The 22,152-nt window shown below is 42.7% G+C and overlaps 1 protein-coding gene across 1 annotated transcript in view; it reads right to left on the reverse strand.

The window, feature by feature from the left end:
• The window catches only part of BMPER (BMP binding endothelial regulator), a 292,081-nt gene that overhangs the window by 254,580 nt on the left and 15,349 nt on the right, over positions 1 to 22,152 (reverse strand). Inside the window, exon 3 of the mRNA XM_004385314.1 lies at positions 3,844 to 3,943. Within this exon, the coding sequence (XP_004385371.1) occupies positions 3,844 to 3,943 (100 nt within the window). The remainder of the gene's footprint in view (positions 1 to 3,843; positions 3,944 to 22,152) is intronic.

The raw sequence follows: 22,152 nt of genomic DNA on the forward strand, positions 1-22,152 counted from the left end.
GAACACCTGTATGAGAGGCCTGACCACACTGTCACTTGAGCTGTCTGGTGAGCAGCTTGGAAAATAGCATAAGGCTCTTCATCAGCACTCACACACAAGTCAACGGAATCACCGTGAGCCCCTGTGCCAGAGTACAATGTTTGTATAAAACCCACTGCGATGAAGTATGGTTAGAAAGAAGGAAGCTGAGAGTAAGAGATTCCAGTAGTTTAATTTGTGACCCTCTTGTTCCCACATCACAGTACCTCTGACGGTAGATGCCTTTCAAAATACGGTACAGTTAAGCACATGGGCTCTCCTGTTACAATGTGATAACTGATCCAAAAAACAAAGGCTGCCATTTCTTTGCTAAGAAAAATTCATTGCATTGTATTCCCTAATCTGATTAAAATTGTTTGATCCTGACACAATCTTGCCTAGACATTTTAAGTACTGTTCTAAGTATTGTCAGCAAACTTCTGCAATAATATGATTCCTCACTGAATCCTTCTCATCGACTAAGAAAAGTGAAAGACCCCAGTGTCAGCGAGGGAGGCGCTTGTCAGGAGAGGATCGACCAGAAATGCAGCTGCTGCTGTTGTCTCCAAATGTCTGCTACAAACTAATGATTTGTTGTGGGGTTTTTCCCCGTGTGAACAAAGGATACAAAAGGGTTAAAGAGTGGTTTACCCGGATTTTTTCAGAGGCCAAGTCCAGAGTGGTCTCTGGGTTATGCTATGATCTATTCATACCCAGTTAATGCTCCTCTTGATACCAGCTTTTCAATCTTTGTTCCTTTACTGCACGATGCTCTTTGGTTTCAGTGTCTTGTCTTTATCCTTGTCGAATGCTAAAATCCAAGCTACAACCTAAATGCCCCAAAATGGAGGAATGACCAAATGAATGTTGGTACACTCCCATAACAGAATCTTATGTGGCCATTAAGAAGACTATTTCCAAATAAGTTGAGAATATGCTATGCCCTAATGTTAAGTAAAATGGAAGGAAGGAAGGAAAGGAGGGAGGGAGGAAGAAAGGAGAGAAGGATATGAGTAGTAATATATCAATTAGGTTAACACATTCACAAGGGGAAAAGTACACAAAGAAATAACCAATATTAACAATTGTTTCTGGGTGATGGGATTATGACTAATTTGTTTTCTGCTTTTTCACAGATTAAGCTAGTTTTCAGAGCTTCTACTGTGAACAAATATTACTATTCTAATTAGAAAAACATAAACAAACCAAAGTACTGGTAGTCTCCAGTATCTAAGAGCGAATACATGTGAAAATGGTTGAACTGACAAATATCGTGTTATACACATCTTCACAACAATAAACAAACACACAAAAAAAAAAGAATAAATACAGTTGTGTCCCTGAAAACTCACAGAGACAACCACTGTATTACGGGGTAAAAAGAGAGAAAATGAAGGATGAATCTTCAACACATACTCCTAGAGCACCTGAAAACTTAGATCTGTTTAGAAATCTCCCTCACAGAGGTCCCCCTCAGGGCAGGACCTGGTTCTGGACCTCACCCAAACGTCTCGTCACTACTATCAGACCCAGAATGCTGAACCTGCTGGTCTGTTGTTGGTTGCAGATTAATTCAAAGAGGTTTATCTTCTTAGGCTCAAAAAGAATGCTCAGGAAATTGTCTTGGGTTATCTCTCCCCCTTCGGAGATAAAGCTAATTGGAGGAAAGGGTGCTGATAAAGGAAACAGCAGGACAAATGTGTTCAGGTAAAGGTGACATCACTTAGTAGGTCAGATGGGGAAATAATGCAACGGGGAAAGAAGGTTACACACTACAGCAGCACAAAGTTCCCATCTGTTCTATGGACAATGAGGAAACAAACCAACAGTATCAGCACGTTTCTGTTTCCAACTCATATTATTCAACTGACCCCTCACTGTCGAGGCAGCCTCACCAAACACTGAAAGATGAAGATGATAAAGGAGTGATTTAAAAAATAACGGGCTAAGTGAAATAAGGCAGACACCAAAGGACAAACATTGCACAATCCCACTTATATGAACTATCTACAATAGGCAAATACATAAAGACCAACATTTATTAGTGGTCGCCAGAGGCTGGTGGGAGGGGAAGTTGAGGAGAGTTATTACTTAGGAGGTTCTGAGTGTCTGTTTTGGGAGATGAAAAACAATTGGAAATGGACAGCAGTGTACAAGAACATGGTGAAAGAAATTAATGTCACTGAATTCTATACTTAGGAATGGTTAAAATGGCAAATGTTTTGTTATGTAAGTTTTACCACAATAAAAATTTTTAATAAAATGGAATCGAAGGGGATCTTTAAGGTGAAACAACAGTAACTTAGACATTATCTGAGTAATGTATTTTTAATTGTAATTACTTTCTCTCATCATCTACCTGGGAGGTTTCTAAAAAAGTATTATTGCCGAACTTGCATTGATAGCTCTCAGAAGTCATACTGGTAAAACATCCGACTCCCAACTATGCAGGAAAGAGGTAAGAATAAATGGCAGATTCAGAAGATTCTGAAAAATATCGTTCCAGCCCATTTATGGCTACTGTGAGAGGTTTCAGAAGTTACGTTTTTATAGTCAAGTTTGGCAAGTGCTTAAAGAGCACCCATCATACTTATGTTATTGAGAAATAACATACTTATGCTATTGTCCAGCACCCGGCACTTTACATGCTAAGCACTTTGAATGCATCTTCCCATTTAAGTCCCTACAATAGGATTATTATTCTCACTTTCCAGGTGAGGGCACTGGGGTAGAGAGAGGTTACCAGGTCTTCACCTGCACAAGGACACACAAGTACCAAGTGGTGATAGTGGATTCTGACTTGGCGGCGGGACTCTGGAGTCCACGCCCAGACCACCATACTCATATTGTCCTCTGTGTGCTCCTGCTCTGCTAAGCACTGTTTAAACCAGTTGCCATGGAGTCGACTCTGACTCTTGGCGACCCCACGTGTGCCAGAGTAGAACTGTGCTGCACAGTTTTCAGTGGCTCATTGTTTTGGAAACAGTATCACCAGGACTTTCTTCCTGGGCACCTGTGGGTGGACTCGAATTGCCAGCTTTTTAGTTAGTACTCAAGGGCTTCACCTTTTGCCCCACAAACGGACTGTAATATATACTAAACCATGTCAAAGTACAACCTGACTCCTGCCCTCAAGGAGCTAATAATCGACTTAACACATGAGACAATGAAAGGGAAAGAACCTCTGTAGGCTACCGAAACTTAAAGGTGAGAGTGAGGCATGTGAGCTGAGGGACCCTGAGTACAGGAAGCGTCTGGACAAGTTGGGAGGAGAGACGTGGGCTAGACTAGGAACAGTGTGTTCTAGACAAAACACGTATGCTGGAGGGCAGTGGGGAGTGAGGTTGGAACAAGGATCCTTTAGAGATGCCTCAAAGACAAGCAGAGAACTTAGACTTAATTTGGAAGGAAAAAAAAATGTAATAGGTACCAAAATGATAAAATTCAGGCTTAAAAGACTCCACTGGCAGAGGTGGGCAGGGCGAGAAGTGTGGAGTCTGGAAAAACTGAGCATTGAAACTTCTTGACAAAATATGTTTGTGTGCGTGCGTACCAATGGGTACAGGCATCATGTTTACATTTTCTCGGTGACATTTTAACAACTTGCCTTAGAAATTAAACAAAGTAGGCAGATGCTTGCCATACTTTCATCCCTCCAGTAGGAGAGTCCCTTATTCCCACCACCCTCCAACACACATACACACACACCAGCTTCCCTCCCAATACCCATTTGCACCCCAACCAAAAGCCAAGTGAAGAGAAAGGTAAGAGACAGAGAAGTGAAAATGCCTGAAGAGAAGGTTGCCAAGACAAGACATAAATCACCTTTGCACCGTTCACAACAGGCTCCCCTCTGCTTGATGGCCAGGGCGCAGTCTTGTGACAGGACTGGACACTTCTCTCTCTTACAGGTCACTTCCTTGTTCTAGGCAAAAAGAGACAAGAGACATTTGAAATAAACCCCAGACAGAATTCCCACACACGGCAAGGTTTTCCTAGCTTCCCGTTTCCTATCTTCTCTTCATCTTGGCAACTCTCCATGATAGCAAATAGGATTTTGCTCTCCCTAGCGCAGAAATATCTAGGAATACAGGACTTCTTGAGATTAAGGAGAGGGGAGGGGGGCTGCCAATTCCCTTCTTTAAAATCCAACTTAACCTAGATAACCGAATGCCGAGGGAACAGCTTTCTCCTGCTCTGTTCTAAGATTTCTTTTTAGTACACACTATAGAAACGATAATATTTGTGCAAATCATATTTCTGCCCATTGGGCTACCTGGGCCAGGACTGCACTGTGAGAACAAAAATATTTGCACACGGCTGTCCCACAATCCTTAATAGTAAAGTGCATTAAAATGCAGCAATCTAAAGTTCCAACTCAAATAATGACAAAGTTGAGTATTGAATCGGCTCGGTAAGAGAAAAAATAATATTCCCCATGCCAAGCAGAGACACAGTCGTCAGTGTTTTAGAGCCGTGGGACAGCTGCCCTATATTAGCACTCATGCTAATGAAAGCATGGGGAACATTTGCATCTTGGGTTTTATCCTGAAAGGTTAGCTATTAAAATGTCTTAGGGAAGACGCAAACACAATATATGTTCCTGTTTGTACACAGATTGATTGCACACACATGAACCAAAAAAAATGTCACAAAGCTTCAACAGGATTTGAGTTTTAAGGAGTGCCTACTATAGGCTGGGTGCTGTGACTTTCATTCTTATTAAAATCCTAAGAGATAAATAGTATCTTTATCCCTATTTTGCAAACAAGAAAACTGCTGCTCAGGGAAAGTTTGCAATTTTTCCTAGATTGCACAGCTTTACAGCGGTAGAGGTGGAATTCAAAGGGAAGTCACAGATGCTCGCACACCCAATACCCTACCATGGGTTAAGGCTTGTACAACCACTTTCATGGCCTAATTTGGAGGGCAGAGAGGAGGGACTGCTCAGGTTGAGATGAACCTTGTTATTCCCTTCCTGTTATCCTGAGGCTGAGAGGTTAAGGACTTTGTCCACAGTCCCTAAGTAAACAGCAGATCTAGAATCTGAACCTATGTGTTCTGGCTCCAAGCCCTCCAAAACTCCTTCCCTCACCCCCTCTTCTTCACAATGTGGTGTCATCCAGGCTAACTATAAAGCCATGGCACTTAGATGTATTTTTATAATTGTTCTTAAATTACAAACATAATACTTGGTTATGGTCACAATTCAAATTAAAGAGGTATATTTAAAAAAATTAAAAGTGTCCTCTCACCGCCACCAAAGCAACCAAGAATAACCATCTCGGTACAAGTTATTCTGCTTCCCTGGGTGGCACAGTTTGCACTCGACTACTAACCTACATGTTGGCGGTTCAAACCCACCCAGCGGCGCCATGAAAAAAGGCCTGGTGATCTGCTTCTGTAAAGATTACAGCCAAGAAAATCCTATGGAGCAGCTGTACTCTGTAACACATGGGGTCGCCATGAGTCAGAATCAACTCCGTGACAACGAGTTACTTTTTTATTTTTATATTTTGGTTATACATGCTCCTTGGCACTATTACCAGTGACTTAGTTTTGCAGTGTATCTCCTACAAGCCATATGTTGATACTCACATCCCCTACGCTCGGACATCTGTGAAGTGAACTGACTTCACAAGTTGAGAGTCTGTTACCAGGCTCTATGTATTTAGCAAACCTGGTGGGGCTCAGGGAAGGCCCCTCCCCAAGAGCAACTCTCAGACCCAGGGAGGGAGTGTAAGTCAAACTTTGGGATCTGTTAAAGACAAAGACACATACTCTCTTAAACATAGGAACTCTCTGCTAAATTAGAAATCTGGGAGCCAGTCAAAATCCATAACAGGATCCCAAGATTCATAATAAATAGCTTGTAATTACAGTCCAGCACAAAAGTTATTCCAACCAGATGGTCTGTGGACTCACATCTGGAATTTTTTTTTGCACACACACATACACACACAGAGAACAAACCCAAACCTTAGCTATAGGTTTAGTGGTTTTGTTTTGTTTTTTTTCTTCTCCTTTCTGATTACACTTGGAGTTTTTTTATAGTCGTTGGTGCAGAACTGCCATATCTGATCATTTCACTCATGTCTATTTGGCATGAATATGGAGTACATGCTTCGAATCCCAGGGCCTCGAAGAAAGAAATAGAAACTTCAAAAAACAACCAGTAAGAGGTGAATCCTCCGTCTCTTTAATTGAGTCCAGCAGCTAAAGAGTAAATTTAAACACAGGTTAATTAAGACCGCGCACTTCACTTTCCCTTATTTAGCTAAGAGGCTCTCATCTTCAAGCCAGCAGCTCTGGTGAGAAGCGGTGCTCACGGAGCCATGCTCGGTCGACTGGAGGTCACTTATGCCTCGTGCACCCAGTGTCATTTGCTGTGACTCAAGGCCACAGCTCGTTCGGTTCACTTTTCACTCAAGAAATATTTTCTGATACTGGCTCATACTTATTGAACACTTTATATGGACCAGGCACTTTGCTGAGAATGTTATATGCATTATTTCCCCCAAAATTCCAAGGCTGAGAAATTTGCAGATCTGAAAGACGAATTTCTGTTTGTATTCTGGCTCCAAAGCTTCCCATTTAAATGCTGCACTTTGCTGCTTCCTGTGCATTCGGAATACAGACAAGAACAAAACATCACTGCCAGGGGCACACAGGGCAGATTGGGGCCTTCCTGGTGGCTCCATGTATGTGAAATAAGCCCCCTAACAGGAGCAGAATAATTCCAAGGGAGCTGCGTCATCACCGACCGTGTCAAACTGGAAGTTCTACAAACACCGGTTATTTTCTGAAAACAAGGGAAGCTGTACCATGTTGATTTTAACAAAGGTCTGAAAGTCAGACTGGCATCCTCAAGCAAATTTTCCCCAAGATTCCAGCTTGGGTTTGAGTCTCCCCAAGATCTAAGCAACAGAAATGGTGGCAAAAATGCATTCAGGGAAAATTTAAGAACATTCTAGAGAATCAAGCTATCCAGTGAATAAGGGCAATAAACTTCACCGTCTTCCTGCGCCTATCACTTTCTAGGTCGGCCAGCCAGTGATCTACCTGTTGTCAAAGGTGTCTGTCTGCACAGCTGCCTCCTTTCCAGAAGAAAGGCAGCAGATTCTCTAATGTTAACCAAATATATCAAAACCCAAAACATAGCCTCTGGAGGCACATTAAATGAAGTGCCAGCATGCAAAAATAAAAGAAGGGGCATAGAGAGTAAAAAAGAAAAAAAAAATCTACAAGGCTGGCAACAAAGCTCTGTAAGGATGCAAGCCAAACCACAGCTCCAGCCACAGCCAAGTTCAAACACGATTCTGGGCAGCCAGCTTGCTGTGTCTGGGACCTGCCACTAGATGGAAGCACAGAGTTCCCTGGTCTTAGGGATTGCAGCCATGCACCCAGCTAATGTCTCTCCAGCATTTTTCAGTGTCTAGTGTGAAGGGAAATTATCCTGATGGGAAGATAGCAAATCATAATTGTGAAATTTCCCTGTTTCTTTTCCTCATCCACAAAAAAATGTTTTTCAGATGCTTTTGTTCTATTTTAAGCCAATGTCCTGAAGATTTTTTTTTTCCAAAGAATCTTCCAGGACCAATCCTATTATTGAATATGGAAAAGTATTACCTGACCTTTCATTTAAATTAATAATAATAAAATAAAAATATGGAGATAAAAACAGCAGCTAATATGATAGGGGTGGTTGGGGAGAAATGTCAGCTGGCAGATACTGTATTTTCAGATTATGAAACAGCCTCACAAATCTCTTGAAATACGAACATAACAAAAATAGCTGCCTGCTGGTGCCTCCATTTGATTAGCCAGACAAGGAAGATGGTGGGCCACATGAGTATCTTCCCCTAGAAGATGTCATTATTTTCCCTCAGTTCCTACCTTACAGGAAAGCAAAGTCTGCCCTGAGGCAAACAGCTGTCATTTGGCAAATTAGCAAATTCAAAGTGCTAGAGCCTTTCTCAGAAAATCAAGAAGCTTGTGAAATTGTAATAGTTTTCTGCCCAAATGAACATCATTCAATACATCAACAATGCACACTGGCCAGGTAGTGTCATTAGAACGGATAAAGAGGCAGAGGCAGCTCTCTTACCCAATCAGGAATCTCCAGGCCACTCCCCCCTCCCACACATACCCACACACACCCCTCTGTCATTTCATCACTGCAGTCTCATCTGGGAAGAGGGCTTGTAGATTTTGCGGTATTCAATAATACCCCACCAAAATGTAAATATCCATGGGGTGGACCCACATTAACACCAAACAGGCGCCTGCCTTCCTTATCAGCTACTGTCAGGGGATGGGTGCCCAGCACAGAGACTTTGAGCACAAGAAAAAGAGCTTAGAGCTGGAGGTTCTGGGGCAGCAGAACCAAAGACTTGGCACATGTGTCATTATACTTAGAGCTGTGCTTGAGAGAAAGAAACCACCCCACAAGGTCCCTATTCTCCAGAAACTGGCAATCAAATGGAGTCCCTGGATGGTGCAGATTGTAGGGCGCCCGGCTGCTAACCAAAAGCGTGGAGGTTTGAGTCCACCCAGAGGCAGCCTAGAAGAAAAGCTGGTGATCTACTTCTCAAAGATCAGCCATTGAAAACCCTGTGGAGCACAGTTCTACTCTTGACAGGCAGGTCGTCATGAGTTGAAATCAACTCTTTGGCAACTGGAAGACAGCAGACAAGCGCAGATCACACAAACACTACAGTGTAACTTAGGGTACCGAGTGAGAGGTGCAGAAGAGAATTTCACCTTTCCTCAAAAGCCACCAAGGTCGGTGAACACAAATAGGACATTTTGACCCTTAATCAAATTCTTATTATAAGAAAACTTATTTGAAGCACACACTCAGTAGTGTTTCACATGGAGAGTCTCAAAAGTGCTTACATAGGAATTTGTTTTTAAGAATACAGATGTCTTGTTTCAAGTTTCCTAGGTTTCTAGTTCCTATAAAGAGGGGGGAGCTAGGGGAAGCCAATCCAACATCAGCCAGTATATTCTCATTGGAATTTCCAGTCACCCCATGCATGAAATCAAAGAGGACAACTTTTCCTTGAAGTGCCCCATTGTTCCCCAATTTCAACCCCGAAAGAGCCAAAGGGAACTTTATGGTGCCTTTGAACACAGGTCACAATTTCTCCTAGGCAATATTATATAACTTCTCATAAACAGAAGAATAATACTTCATGTTTACACAGCATTTTTCTTCTAAAGAGCTCTGCAGACATTATTTCATTAATCCTCCCAGGTTTCTTAACATTTGTAGATGGAGGAACGGAGCACAATGAAGTTAAGTGTCTCAGGTCCCTCGAAGAGTGGACTTGGGAACAGAACCTCGTTCCCAGACCTGGATTAAGGGGCCAGCCAGGAAGGTTAGTTGCTAAGGCACAGCATTAAAATTTACAGGTTTATCATGTTAGGATTAGTTACCTCCGAAAAACTGTTGGGATTTTAGGAATAGATTGGTATGAAGTTGAGCTAGTCTGAGAATTTTCCGGAGTGACAGGCCACCTGGGTCAGACCGGTGAGGTCTCCTGCGGTATTGCCCGCCCTGTTGTAAGTTAACCCATGAATGGTGCCCTAGAGGGGATGGGCCAGGACGTGAGCAAACAGACCTGACTTCAAAACATTAAGGTTCCTGAACACGGAGATGTAGGTGAAAGCTGGAAAAAGTAAGTGTTTCGGCAGCATCCAAAAACCCAAAACAGTCCCTGGGTGGTGCAAACGGTTAAGCGTTTGACTACTAACTGAAAGCCTGGCAGTTCAAACCCACCCAGAGGTACCTCGGAAGAAAGGTCTGGCGATCTGTTTCCAAAAGGTCACAGCCTTGAAAACCCTGTGGAGCTCATTTCTACTCTGCACACACGGGGTCACCATCATTTGCAGCAACTTGTTTGGTTTTCTGGCTTAAAGACCCAAAGAGGGACAGTTCCTTTGTTTCTCAGAGGTTCTAACAATTGGAAATGTAAAATAAAATGATTCCTTCTCTGGAACATGCAGTCACGGGAAATCCTTTGCAAATGAGCCTGAGCACTCAGGAAAGGGACAGTACAAGCTTGCACTTGTCCCAGCCTGTTTCCTTTGGACAAAATCTGTCCTTAGTCTCTTAGAAAATAATCATGGGAGCAAACTGAGATAGCTCAGTGGTTGCCAATGGCAGTATTAAACTTGATTGATGATTTATTATTTTAATTAAGCTTCTACTTGTTTGTTCTTTGTTACTGATAGCACAATTGACTCCCCCATAACTCCTGCACAGAAAGAGCCAGGAGAAAATAATAAAAGACAGTTTGGTCGGCCTCAAGGCCTACTGTACAAGTACAAGGCTCTGGGCCACATCTCTCAGCTGAATGGGACTTGGAAAAAAACCTAACAAAACCATTTCTAAGGTGTGGAAAGTGAGGTTAACCCAAACTCCCCAGCCGAGAGAAATGGCTTCTCAGGACCTCTTCTCAATCCAATTGAGTGAGTTCAGTACAAGAGGTGAGGGTGTCAACTACAGCCTTTGCAAGATGTCCCTCCAGCTTTTAATATAAATTAGCACTTCCAGATCTTTCTACATCTGCAACCTCCACCGCCTTTGCAAATCCCTTCCACCGCCAAGGCCACAAACAGAGCTCATTCCATTTCTAACCAAACTATGGTGGCATATAGTTTTCCAAGCAGATTGCTAAACTATTAAGAATAATAACCAGCCAGTTTCTGTCATGTCGACTCTGACTCATGTGTGTCTGAGTAGAACTGTGCTCCATACGGTTTTCAAAGGCTGATTTTTGGAAGCAGATCTCCAGGCCTTTCTTTCAAGGCACCTCTGGGCTGGCTTGAACCTCCAACCTTTCAATTAGCAGCCAAACGAGTTACCCACTTGCACCACCCAGGGACTTCAACAGCACCTGACGTTTATAGAAAATTTACTATGTGCCAGACTGTACTGAGCACTTTTTTGTGTATTATGTCATTTAACCCTCACAACAAGCCAGAGGAAGGCACTGTGGCTTACCCCCATTCTATAGATAAGAAAACTGAGGCACCAAACTGAACAGTTTGCCCAGCTTCACAAAGCTAGCCAAGGCAGAGACTCAAGCCCAGGGATCTCTGCTATCAAAGCCCACTATTTAATCACTATGCTATACAGCTTGGCTTAGCGGCTAAAATGAGCCATCTCTTTTTTGTAACTAAGAATTTAAATATTTGCCTTTATTAAGCACGTCCCATTTTCAGACCACTCTAAACCTTGGTGAGAAGTATGGTTTCATATTTAACACGCAAGTAAAAATAGTGCCTTTTAGGAAAGACACATTAAGTGGCTGCCTTAAAAACTAAAACAAGTCTCAGTCTCTGAGTGCCTGGTCACTTGCAAAACCAACCAGAAGCTGGACCCAAACTGGCCGAGTCTCCTCGTTTCTCCCTTGATTTGAGCAGGAGAGTGTACCCTTCCCAAAGGCTCACAAAGGCCCCCAGCCATAATTTTAGAGACTTAGTGTTAAAATATCTTGCAAGAACGTCACGCAATTCATGGCACTACCTCTGGGAGTGTTGTGTTTTTTGTTTTTTCTCCCGCCTAGGCTCAGCAAGCTTGTACACCGAGAACTGGGCCCTGGCAAGCAGGGCCTCCTCCAGCCCAGCTCACAGTGCAAACTGAACAAAGCTGCCCTTGAAGCACAACCATTTAAAAGACTTTATGAAGCCCACTGGGGCCCTCCGATTATTTTGCAACAAGTCATATCCTATGAAGAAATTCACTTCTCTACAGCACAAAACAGACAGAGATTAAAGAAAAAGGCAGGGGGGTGGAGAAAAGAAGTAAGACCCCCTGCTGTTCTGTCTGGCCAGAATCGTGTCTTTTAGTACCCATATCCTCTACAAAGACAATGTTCTGATGATATATTGCCCTAATACATCACTAAATGACAGTGCTCTCTTGATACTGTACCTCGAAAATATGACACGTGCCAGCAGACCCAAAGGGGGATTAATAAGGAGGCCCTTTTTATATTTAAGTCACCTGACATGTCCATTTTTTTTTAACGAGCTTTCAGTTGTTGGAGGGATTGTTTTGGGCCCTATTCTGTTTAAGGGTTTAGGTCTGGCTTTTTTTTTTTTTTTTTGGTCTTTTCAAGGAAGTCTCAGAACAAAGAAACACAAGCCATTAGAATGTCCTGGCAGTTCAAGTACAACTCTGATTTAAAACAGGGCAGTGTCAAACAGCTCCTCATTCTGTTTAATCATATTTTGAAATAGAACCAAAACATTAGAGATGGCAGAACACAAAAGAAATAACCAGCAAATAAAAACAGTAGCCCAAAGAAAGTAGCACTGCCTGGGTTTTATTATACTGTACATCGTATAAGCAAAGGGTCTGCCGGCAACCCCACATTACTGTAACTGAAAGTAAGTTGAATATGACCCAGCCAGAAACGTAGGGCAGTGGACCCTGTCACAGATGCCATTTTGCCACCATCCTTGGGTACACAGGAGCAGACTGGGTGACCAGAAGGTGGGACTGTGTCCCCTTTTGCCTGGAGACAGGAACCAGGTATGTAAAGGAGAGGAATAAATGTTGGCATCTTTCCCTTGGAGTCACTGGGTGGTGCAAATGGTTAATGCATTCTTGCTAACTCAAAGGTTGGAGGTTCAAGTCCAACAAGAGATGCCTCAGAAGAAAGGCCTGGCAATCTACTTTCAAAAAATCAGCCATCAAAAACCTTATGGAGCACTACTCTGACACATCGGTGGTCAACATGAGTCAGAGTCCACTCAATGGTAATTTTTTTTATTGTTATTCTTTACTTATTTTGCCCAAATTCTCAATTCTACCTTTCTCTCATCCCAACTGAAAAGGTCTCAAACAGCTAGGATGGAGTCCATGTTGGAGAAGAAACTTCCACGTGACTCCTGACTTGAGAAGAAGGTACAAAGCAGGAGTGAGGTAGAATGGAGCTCTGCACGTAATGTGGCTTTATGTACAAGTAGCCAGCACCTCTCCCAACACCTCTGATTATTTTACACCACTGGGCACCCTTTAGCAGATGACAAACAATGAATCAGTTTCTTTCTGTGACAAAAAAAAAAAAAAAAACCACACATAAAATAGTGAGATGAAATTCTGTGAATATTTATGTCTTCCTGGTGAGTTCTTTTGAACTAACAAGAAGATGATGGAGCACATTCTGGGGATCCATCTCTAACCACCAGCAGGGATTGAAGACTCAGGGCATTAGTGAGGTTCTCCAACTCCTGGTGGACAGCTCAACATCTGCTGGAGAGGATGCATAGTAAGGATTCATGAGTTAAAAAAAAATAAAATAAAATTAGAGTAACTTCCATAGGAAAGCTCATAACACGATGTTAAGGAAAGATTAAAAAAAAATTTGCTGTCAACTCAACTCTGCCTCATGGTGCCCCACGTATGTCAGAGCAGAAATGTGCTCCGTAGAGTTTTCAATGGCTGATTTTTTGGAACTTGATCACCAGGACTTTCTTTCAAGGAGCCTCTGGATGAACTCATACCATCAACCTCTCGTTTGCAGGCGAACGTATTAACCATTTGCAGTACCCAAAAACCAAAACCAAACGAAAAACTCTCTGTCATCAGGTTGATTCTGACTCACAGCAACCCTATAGGACAGAGTAGAACTGCTCCATAGGGTTTCCAAGGAGCGGCTGGTGGATTTGAACTGTGGACTTTTTGGTTAGCAGCTGAGCTCTTAACCACAGTTTAATTGATTCCGACTCATGGCGACCTCATGTGTGTCTGAGTAGAACTGTGCTCCATAGGGTTTTCAATGGCTGATTTTTCAGAAGTAGATCACCAGGCCTTTCTTCTGCAGCACCTCTGGGTGAGTTCAAACTGCCAACCTTTCAGTTAGTAGCCAAGTTCTTAATCATTTAGGCCACCAGGGGACTCCTTGCACTACCTGGGGACTCCTTAAAGAAGGATGCCTGGGGATATTATTGTGACAGTCCCTTTCCTGATTGTCGCAACATAAGAAACTTGGCTCTCCCTCCATGAAAAGAAGCTGAAAAAATGCATGGACCCTTTTAATTACGTGCAGGAAGGATTCTCTGCCAAAGAGAAATGAACACATCCAAAACATGGAAACCGAATGTCTTCGATTGTCCCGTCTGGGCCACTGGTGGAGGCAAAACCACTTGTCCACATGCCCAGCCTGAAGGCTGGTGTCCTCATCACCAGCATGCATCTCCTTCCTCGGTCACGCACCGCAGTAAACACACCAGGTCCTCAGACATCCCTCATTCCTGCGGGTCAGCGACAAGCCAGTGAGCAGATGAAACGGAAGATTCTTCACGGGCTACCCCGTGAAAGCCCGCGCACTGTCGGGAGTTACAAAAATACCTGCTCTTGACAAGAGAAGGAGCTGACATCACAGGGAACAGACAGGGCAGAGGAGCTGCTCGCATCTGTCATTTTGACAAAGTAACTTTCTGGTCACCAGTGAGACACTTTTAAAAGCATCTGCACAATTGACCCCGACCACCGGCAATCACAGAGCCTTTCAAAGGTACCCCTGGGACAGAAGGCCTGATCGGCTTTCGAGCTGGTTCCTGCAGCCCTGCCTGTAGATGAAGGATAATAGTCAGGGTGGTGTGAGGCTGAATCAGGGCTGGAAAGAGCTCTGCCCGGGAGCTCTATTCACACAGGTACTGACTGCACAGGGTGTCCCTTTAACCTGAATAATGCTAAGTAGGAGAGCAAGAGGGGCAGGAGCACTCCGCTGGCTGGAAGTTCACAGAACTGAAAAGTCAGCCCCAGACAGTGTTCCCTATATAAAGCAATTCTGTCCTCCAGAGCCGGTCTGACTCATTCACCAGGGCCATTAGCGCCTGTTCTCTTCACCAAGACTTTCCCAAGGGCCACATGCAGATGTCAGAAAGAACTGGAGAAGCCACAGATTTATTTCATAAGCTTAGAATGGAATTTTCATCCACAAGCTTCCATTTTCAAACTCATTAAACAATCAACAAAGGCCAGTTATATTTTTAATCCACATCTGAGATTAAGGTACTACAAAGAAATGAAAGTAGCCAGCTATCCATAAAACAGTATTAACATAAACTTGTTGCTAAAGAGATCACAACATGTCACCCATTTAAAAAAAAAAAAAAAAAAAGATCAATCATAATCATTACCTTTAAGGGGATTTCGCCATAAAACAGATTCTCAGAAGCTTTAACATCTGAAATAAGACTACAGTGTCAACAGAAAACAAATAGCCTTCAGAAAATGTGACATTCGGGCTAAGAACTTGTTGTGCATGTTAAACCTTTGCACTGCAGAATTCAGATGTATCTGACTAAAAATTCATGAGTCTGTTGAACAAATATTTTTGAGCCCCTGCTGTGAGCCAGGCACTGTGCCAGGTTTCCTGGGAACAGAAAATATGAATCAGATATATCTTCTGCCCTATAAGAGCTTACAATCCAAGAGGGAGAGCAGCCAGAGCATAAACATAGTAAAGGTATCTCACATGTTGCAATATGAGTGGCACAAGGTCATGCTCACGGTCAGGGAGGGAAGGGTCAATTTCAACTCAACTCCACTGCCACAAACTCCCTGAGATCATCCAAATCATCTTGGTTCTTTAGACACTACGTGGGTTGAAAGTGGATTGAATGATCCTTAAAAAATTTTGTTGAAAGATTATCTCACTGAGACAGAATTTGACCTAAATATGTCAGCACCTTGGGACTTGACAACCCACAAAAGGAATCTCTTTTGATGATGATATTCCAGCGTGCAACTTTGTAGTGCAGCAACATCGCTCAGGAGGGTGCACAGCAGAACAGTTTGTTTTACATATATCATCGGAAAACAGGGGATGGTTATTTTGTGCCATTTTTTTCTTGCTCTATGAAATTATTATACTTAATGCATTTTGCTAGTCTTTCATCCATGATATGTTTTACCTGTTGCCATGGAGTCGATTCCAACTCATAGTGACCCTATAGAACAGAGTAGAACTGCCTCATACGGTTTCCAAGGAGCGGCTGGTGGATTCGAACTGCTGACCTTTTGGTTAGCAGCCGAGCTCTTAACCACTGTGCCACCAGAGCTCCAAAACAGTGAAACTGCACTCCACAGTGTTTTCAAAGCCTTGATATTTTGGAACCAGACCACCAGTCTTTCTTCTGAGGTGCCTCTGAGTGGGTTTGAATAGTCAATCTTTCAGTTAGTAGCTGAGCAGTTGAGAGTTTGTGCCCCCCAGGGATTCATGATATATTTTAGGTAAGGTATAAAATACCAACATACCGGATTTGAATTTACATTTCTACACCAGTCATTATTATGCTACCAATTAACTATGAGCACTAAGGTCTACTTTAAAAATAGTTTTCCACAGGAAATAATTTTATTTTATAATTGTTACTATTTAGTATACACCTTGTTGTGACTATATTATTGTTCACTGGAGACAACTTTTTCTCTTTTAGTCAGTGTATTTAAACCATTTTCCCACTTTCAAACAGGATATGCAAGGTAACACAAGCGATGGCAAAAGCAGGTCATCATTACAGTAAAAGCAGAATTTAGAGTAGAAAAGGCAATTCATAGTGTATGTTTTGGGAGGATATTTTGTTATATCTTCAAAGTATTGAATCAAAAAATTAAACACAAACCACATGTACTCATTCATCCAACAGATAGGCACTGAATGGGCCAAGCACCGTCCCAAACACTGGGGTACAGCACAAACAAAAGAGAGTCCATGTTCCCAAACAGCTGACATTCTAGAAGGGAAGACCTCTGGCAAACATATATATACATGATATAATGGGTGCTCATGAGGGCTATGGAGAAAATAAAGCAGGACAAGGGAAGAGAATGACAAGGGGTAAATGGTGGTACTGTTAGGAAAAGTGGTAAGAAAAAGACCCTCTAATGAGGAAACATTTGCTCAGAGATTTGAGTGAAGGAATGAGAATATATAAATAAATTGAATAAGTGTGTTCCAGGTATAGGAACCAGCAAAGGCAAAAATCCTGGCTGAGAGGGTATTTGGTATCATGCAGGGGTAGCAAGGAGCTGAGCAGTATGGCTGGAACAGAGTGAAAAGGGAGGATGCATTGGGAGGTGTGGCCAGAGATGCTGTCAGGTGCCAGGTCACATAGGGCCTTGTAGACTGTGGCTACGCTTCAGACTTTATTCTGAGATGAGAAGCTATCAGAGGGTTTTGCACAAATAAGTAAAATAATTTGATGCATGCTTTTAAATGGTCATTTTGGTTGATAATATATTGTCCCAAGGCAAAAGTGGTAATGGAGGTAGTTAGAAATTATCAGATATATTTTCAAGTTTCTGCTGTCATAATTTGCTAACGGATTGGGCATGGGATGTGAGATAAAGAGGAATCAAGAACCCTAAAGGTGATGGCCTGAGAAAATGGAGGAATGCAGTTGGCATCAACATTGACATTGAGAGAAGTAGGGGTGGTGGAGGGGTGGAAAAGAATATCTGCACTGGGGCCATTTTAGCTTGAGATGCCTAATAGGCATCTATGGGGAGATGTAGAAATGTAGACGTCTGGATATATGGGTCTGGACTTGAGGGGTGAGGGGGCTGGGGACATCCATTTGGGAACCGTCAGCATAGAGACGCTTTTAAAGCCATGAATATGTATAAAATCACCTAGGGAGTGAGCATAAATGGAGAAAACATCTTAACTGAATCCTAGGGCCTTCTAATTTTTAACAGATGAGAAGATAAGGAAGGTCCAGTAAAAAAAGGTCTAAAAAAGAGTAGCCAAATAAATATAATTCTTATAAATCCATCCTGCAAACAGTGAGAAAGGTAAATAGGCATAAGTCCTTATACATAAACACACACACACATTTACTCATACACACATACACACATGTACACATACGCAACTTTACATGATCTCTAGTTGAGACTATAACATCAATTCAGTGACCACCAGAGGTCACCTTCTCTCAGCACGTGCCAGCACGTCAGTTACCTAAAGACCCAAGAAAACCCAGGATGGATACTCTGTTGCTGCCCACTATTTAAGGGTCTCAAGACATGCATTCTTGGCCACGCTGGCCACTCTTTACCCCTAGTGCTAATGGCCACTGTGCCTGCCAGCCCCCGTCTCTGAGGCAATGGACCTAAGTTTAGGAAAATTCCGAGAAGAAGAGCTGAGAAAGCCAAGGACAAATTCTAGAATGAATGTACCCAACCAAGAAGGCTTAATAAGATGAGTGTTGAACATGGTGTGGAGGTGACAGCACATTAAACCCTTCGAAGTAACAGAAAAAAAGTGAAGGGGAAATCCCTCAATTTAAGTTTTCCTTCTCCATCATTGTTTTTGTTGTTAGTTGCCACTGAGTGGGATCTGACTCATAACAACCCCATCCATGTACAACAGAACGATATGTTACCCAATCCTGTACCATCTTCAGGATCCTTGGTATGTTCGAGTCCATTCTTATAGCCACTGTGTATTTTGAGTGCCTTCTGACCTAGGGGGCTTATCTTCCAAAACTATATCAGACAATATTCTGTTGTGATCCACAGGGTTTTCACTGGTTAATTTTCTGAAGTGGATCGCCAGGCCTTTCTTCCTAGACTGTCTTAGTCTGGAAGCTTCGCTGAATCCTGTCCACCATAGGTGACCTTGCTGGTATTTGAAATACTGAAGGCATAGCTTCCAGCATCATAGCAACACCACAAGCTACATTGTAATGAACAGAATTTACAGTCAGACTCTGCCTGCTTTCAATTTCTGATCTTAACAAGTGTGGCTCAATGTAGATGACCATGATGCTCGTCTACAGCAGAGTAACTAGGATATGAGTGTCAGGAAGAGGACTGCACTCACAAGCAGGCATTGAATGAGAAGCAGAAGAGCCAAGACTTGGCAACCAGCTTGCAGCTGACTCTGGAAGCGAGTGAGAGGCAGAGAGTGGCAGAGGGACTTAAGTTAAAAAATATGTTGCCACTTTGGAATTAGTACTCCTCTCTGTCCTTTCAGCATATTTCCTTCCCACATATTTGAAGACCGTTAAAGTTTCCCCTGGGCATTCTCTTTACCAGGCTAAATTATATCAGCATATCATCATTAGTGAAAAATACATACGAAACCCCCTCCTGGGTGTTTGACACTGCTGTAAGCTAGCCGTTTAGCTATTCCCAGAAATCCTTTTCTTGACCCTTAATCATTATCACACGAGGCATTGGTAGTTCAATGGTAGAATCCTCGTCTTCCACGCTGGAGACCGGAGTTTGATTCCCAGCCAATGCACCTCATGCCCAGCTACCACCTGTCTGTTAGTGAAGGCTTGCGTGTTGCTATGATTTTGAACAGATTTCAGCTGAGCTCCCAGATTAAGATGGACTAAGAAGAAAGATCCAGTGATCTCTCTCAATAATCAGTCAATGAAAAATCTATGGGTCAGGAACACTGTCCAATCTGCACTGATCGTGGGGAAGGTGCAGGATCAGGCAGCATTTCATTCCCTTGTGTGGGGGTTCCACCATGAGTCAGGGCCAACTCAACGGCTAACAAACAACAATCATCGTCATAAACAACTCTCCTCTGGTTTTCCACCAGGTCTCCCAACTCCTGCCTAAGTCAGACAGCTAAAACTGGAAACTGTATCCATACAAAAGGCTGGTCACCATGGTGTGTGTAGGAAGAACCGTCACACCACTGTAACTCCTGTTTGTGTATTTCACTATCAGGCTGAAACAAGAATTAAAAATGGAGACTGAGAAAAAAAGACACAAAACCTGAGAAGTAGTGCTAAGCTAATAACAGAGAAAGAAAATAACATGGTAAAATAAGAAAGATGGAGATCATAAAGGTGAAACTCTGGACCAATGGAACACAAGGCTAACTTAAAATTTAAAAAAAAAAAAAAAGGATTCTCATTAAAAGAATGGGAAATTGTCTAGCAATGTGACCAGAGTGATGTGAAGGTAACACGAATCAGAATCTGGTCAGTTAAATGGGGCAGCAAAAAGAGAAAAGAACTTAAATTTCCCAGGGTGCTTCTGTTCTGGATAAGAAAGGTACCTGCTGGACATAAGTTGCCATCAGAAGAAAATGGCTTCTTGCAGAGGTTTGGGGATGGGAAGACGTTACGGGGATCTCTGAATCCTGCTTCACCTTGCCCTCATCTCCTCACTGCTTGCCTCTGATTCCTCCAGATGTTACTGCATCCCAACAGGTCAGTCATAAAACCTAGGCTGTTTTGTCAAATTGCTACATCCAGTTGGCTCATGCTGAAGAAGCTACAAACATCGGTCACATCAGCCCCATTCTGCAGCTGCCGCCCATCACAGAGAGACCACAGGAAACAGAGTGCATCCATGGGAAGGCTGGCAGCAACCCAGAGGATTAGCCTGTCCCACCCAAAGGCACCAGCCAGGACTCTACCTAACCAGCCACAAGGACTGCTAATAACGTAACCCCCAGGGATGTTATCTCATGGGTCTCTCTCACTCACCCCCTCACGGCACTTTCTCAACCCTTGTGGTCAGGAAGCATTCCTTGGAAGATATCTCAGTGGAGTCTCCTGGGATGGAACAGGATTCCCATTCCTGGTCTATGTCTCACCGATTTGCAGTGTGAGCTCTGCCTTGTCACTTACTTTCCAGAGCCTTAGTTTTCTCGACTATAAAATGGGTTTCTCTAGAAATCTGCCCTAGCTCACAGGGTGTCTTCGAGAAAAATAAAGTTCAGTCTGTCTCCAATTAGCGAACTCAGTGTTTATTTGTAAAATATTTACTGAGGTTTAAAGAGTGCAAGATGCTGTTCCCGATACGTTGACTGATGGTGAGAAGAATCACTCTCCCTGCCCTGGAGAAGCTTAAAGTCCAGGGGGGACATAGACATGTAAATCATTAGTAAAAATCCAGGACAGCAGGGATAAGTGTTATAATAAAGGCAACCAAGGAACAAGTGATTCATTCTGATCAGGGATTAGGGGAGGCTTGATAAAGGAGATGGCATGAAGAGGAAAAGTAGCACTTCAATAAAGATGGTTAATGTCAAGATCAATGTTTGAAAGCCCCGCAGAAACAAGGTTATGTAAATGATAACCAGTTGCTATCAAGTCAATTTCAACTCATAGCAACCCCATGTGTTTCAGAGCAGAACTGCACTCCACAGGGTTTTCAGTGGCTGTGATATTTCAGAAGTAGATCACCAGGCCTTTCTTCCGTGGCACCTCTGGGTAGATCTGAACCCCCAACCTTTCAGTTAGTAGCTGCGTGCTACAAATTTTTATACCAATAGCAAAATTTCAACTGTCCCTAACCACTATTTAACATGCTGTTTCATTGGGGGCTTTTTATATTTACGTTTGTATTTATATATCCTTCTCTTTCCATTAAGCCTCAGTTGGAAAGGGTTTTTCAAAAATTGGTGCCTGCATAAAAATCAGTGGAAGAGTTTATTAGAAATGGACCTACTAAATCAGAATCTCTGGAGTAGATCCGAGGAATCTGCATTGTTAGCCAGCTCCCCTATTACTCTTAAGCACATTAGAATCTGAGAACCACCACCACAGGGTCTCTGGTGGAAGAACAGAGGAAACTGAAGGCAAAATTCTTACCACTGACTTGTTAACAACTTGCAACTGTGTGAAAGAAGACAGTATTCCAGGTCAAATCACACTCCAAGCAGTCAAAACTGAAGTGTGTGGAAGAGGGGTGGGGGAGGGGATAGGCTGTGGTGAGGGGAACACAATTGTCTGTCCTTTGTCACCAGAGCTCCAAACTCCACTCTCTGGGCCTCCCCACCACAGCTGCTAGTTTAATCACACATTCCCACTTGTATTGTTGACTATCTAATGATAGAAGGTAGTTTGCAAATTAAAACCATTATCAAATTTTATGTTAAATATATATACACACAGATATATACATACACACACACACACACACACACATATGGAGCCCTGGTGGCGCAGTGGTTAAGAGCTTGGCTGCTAACCAAAAGGTTGGCAGTTCAAATCTACCAGCTGCTCCTTGGAAATCCTATGGGGCAGCTCTACTCTGTCCTATGGGGTGGTTATGAGTCAGAATCGACTCGACTGCAATGGGTTTGGTTTTTAGTTTTATATATATATATATATGTATATATATAACATATA

Source organism: Trichechus manatus, unplaced genomic scaffold (genome assembly GCF_000243295.1).
Source record: "Trichechus manatus latirostris isolate Lorelei unplaced genomic scaffold, TriManLat1.0 scaffold00137, whole genome shotgun sequence".
Classification (NCBI taxonomy): domain Eukaryota; kingdom Metazoa; phylum Chordata; class Mammalia; order Sirenia; family Trichechidae; genus Trichechus; species Trichechus manatus.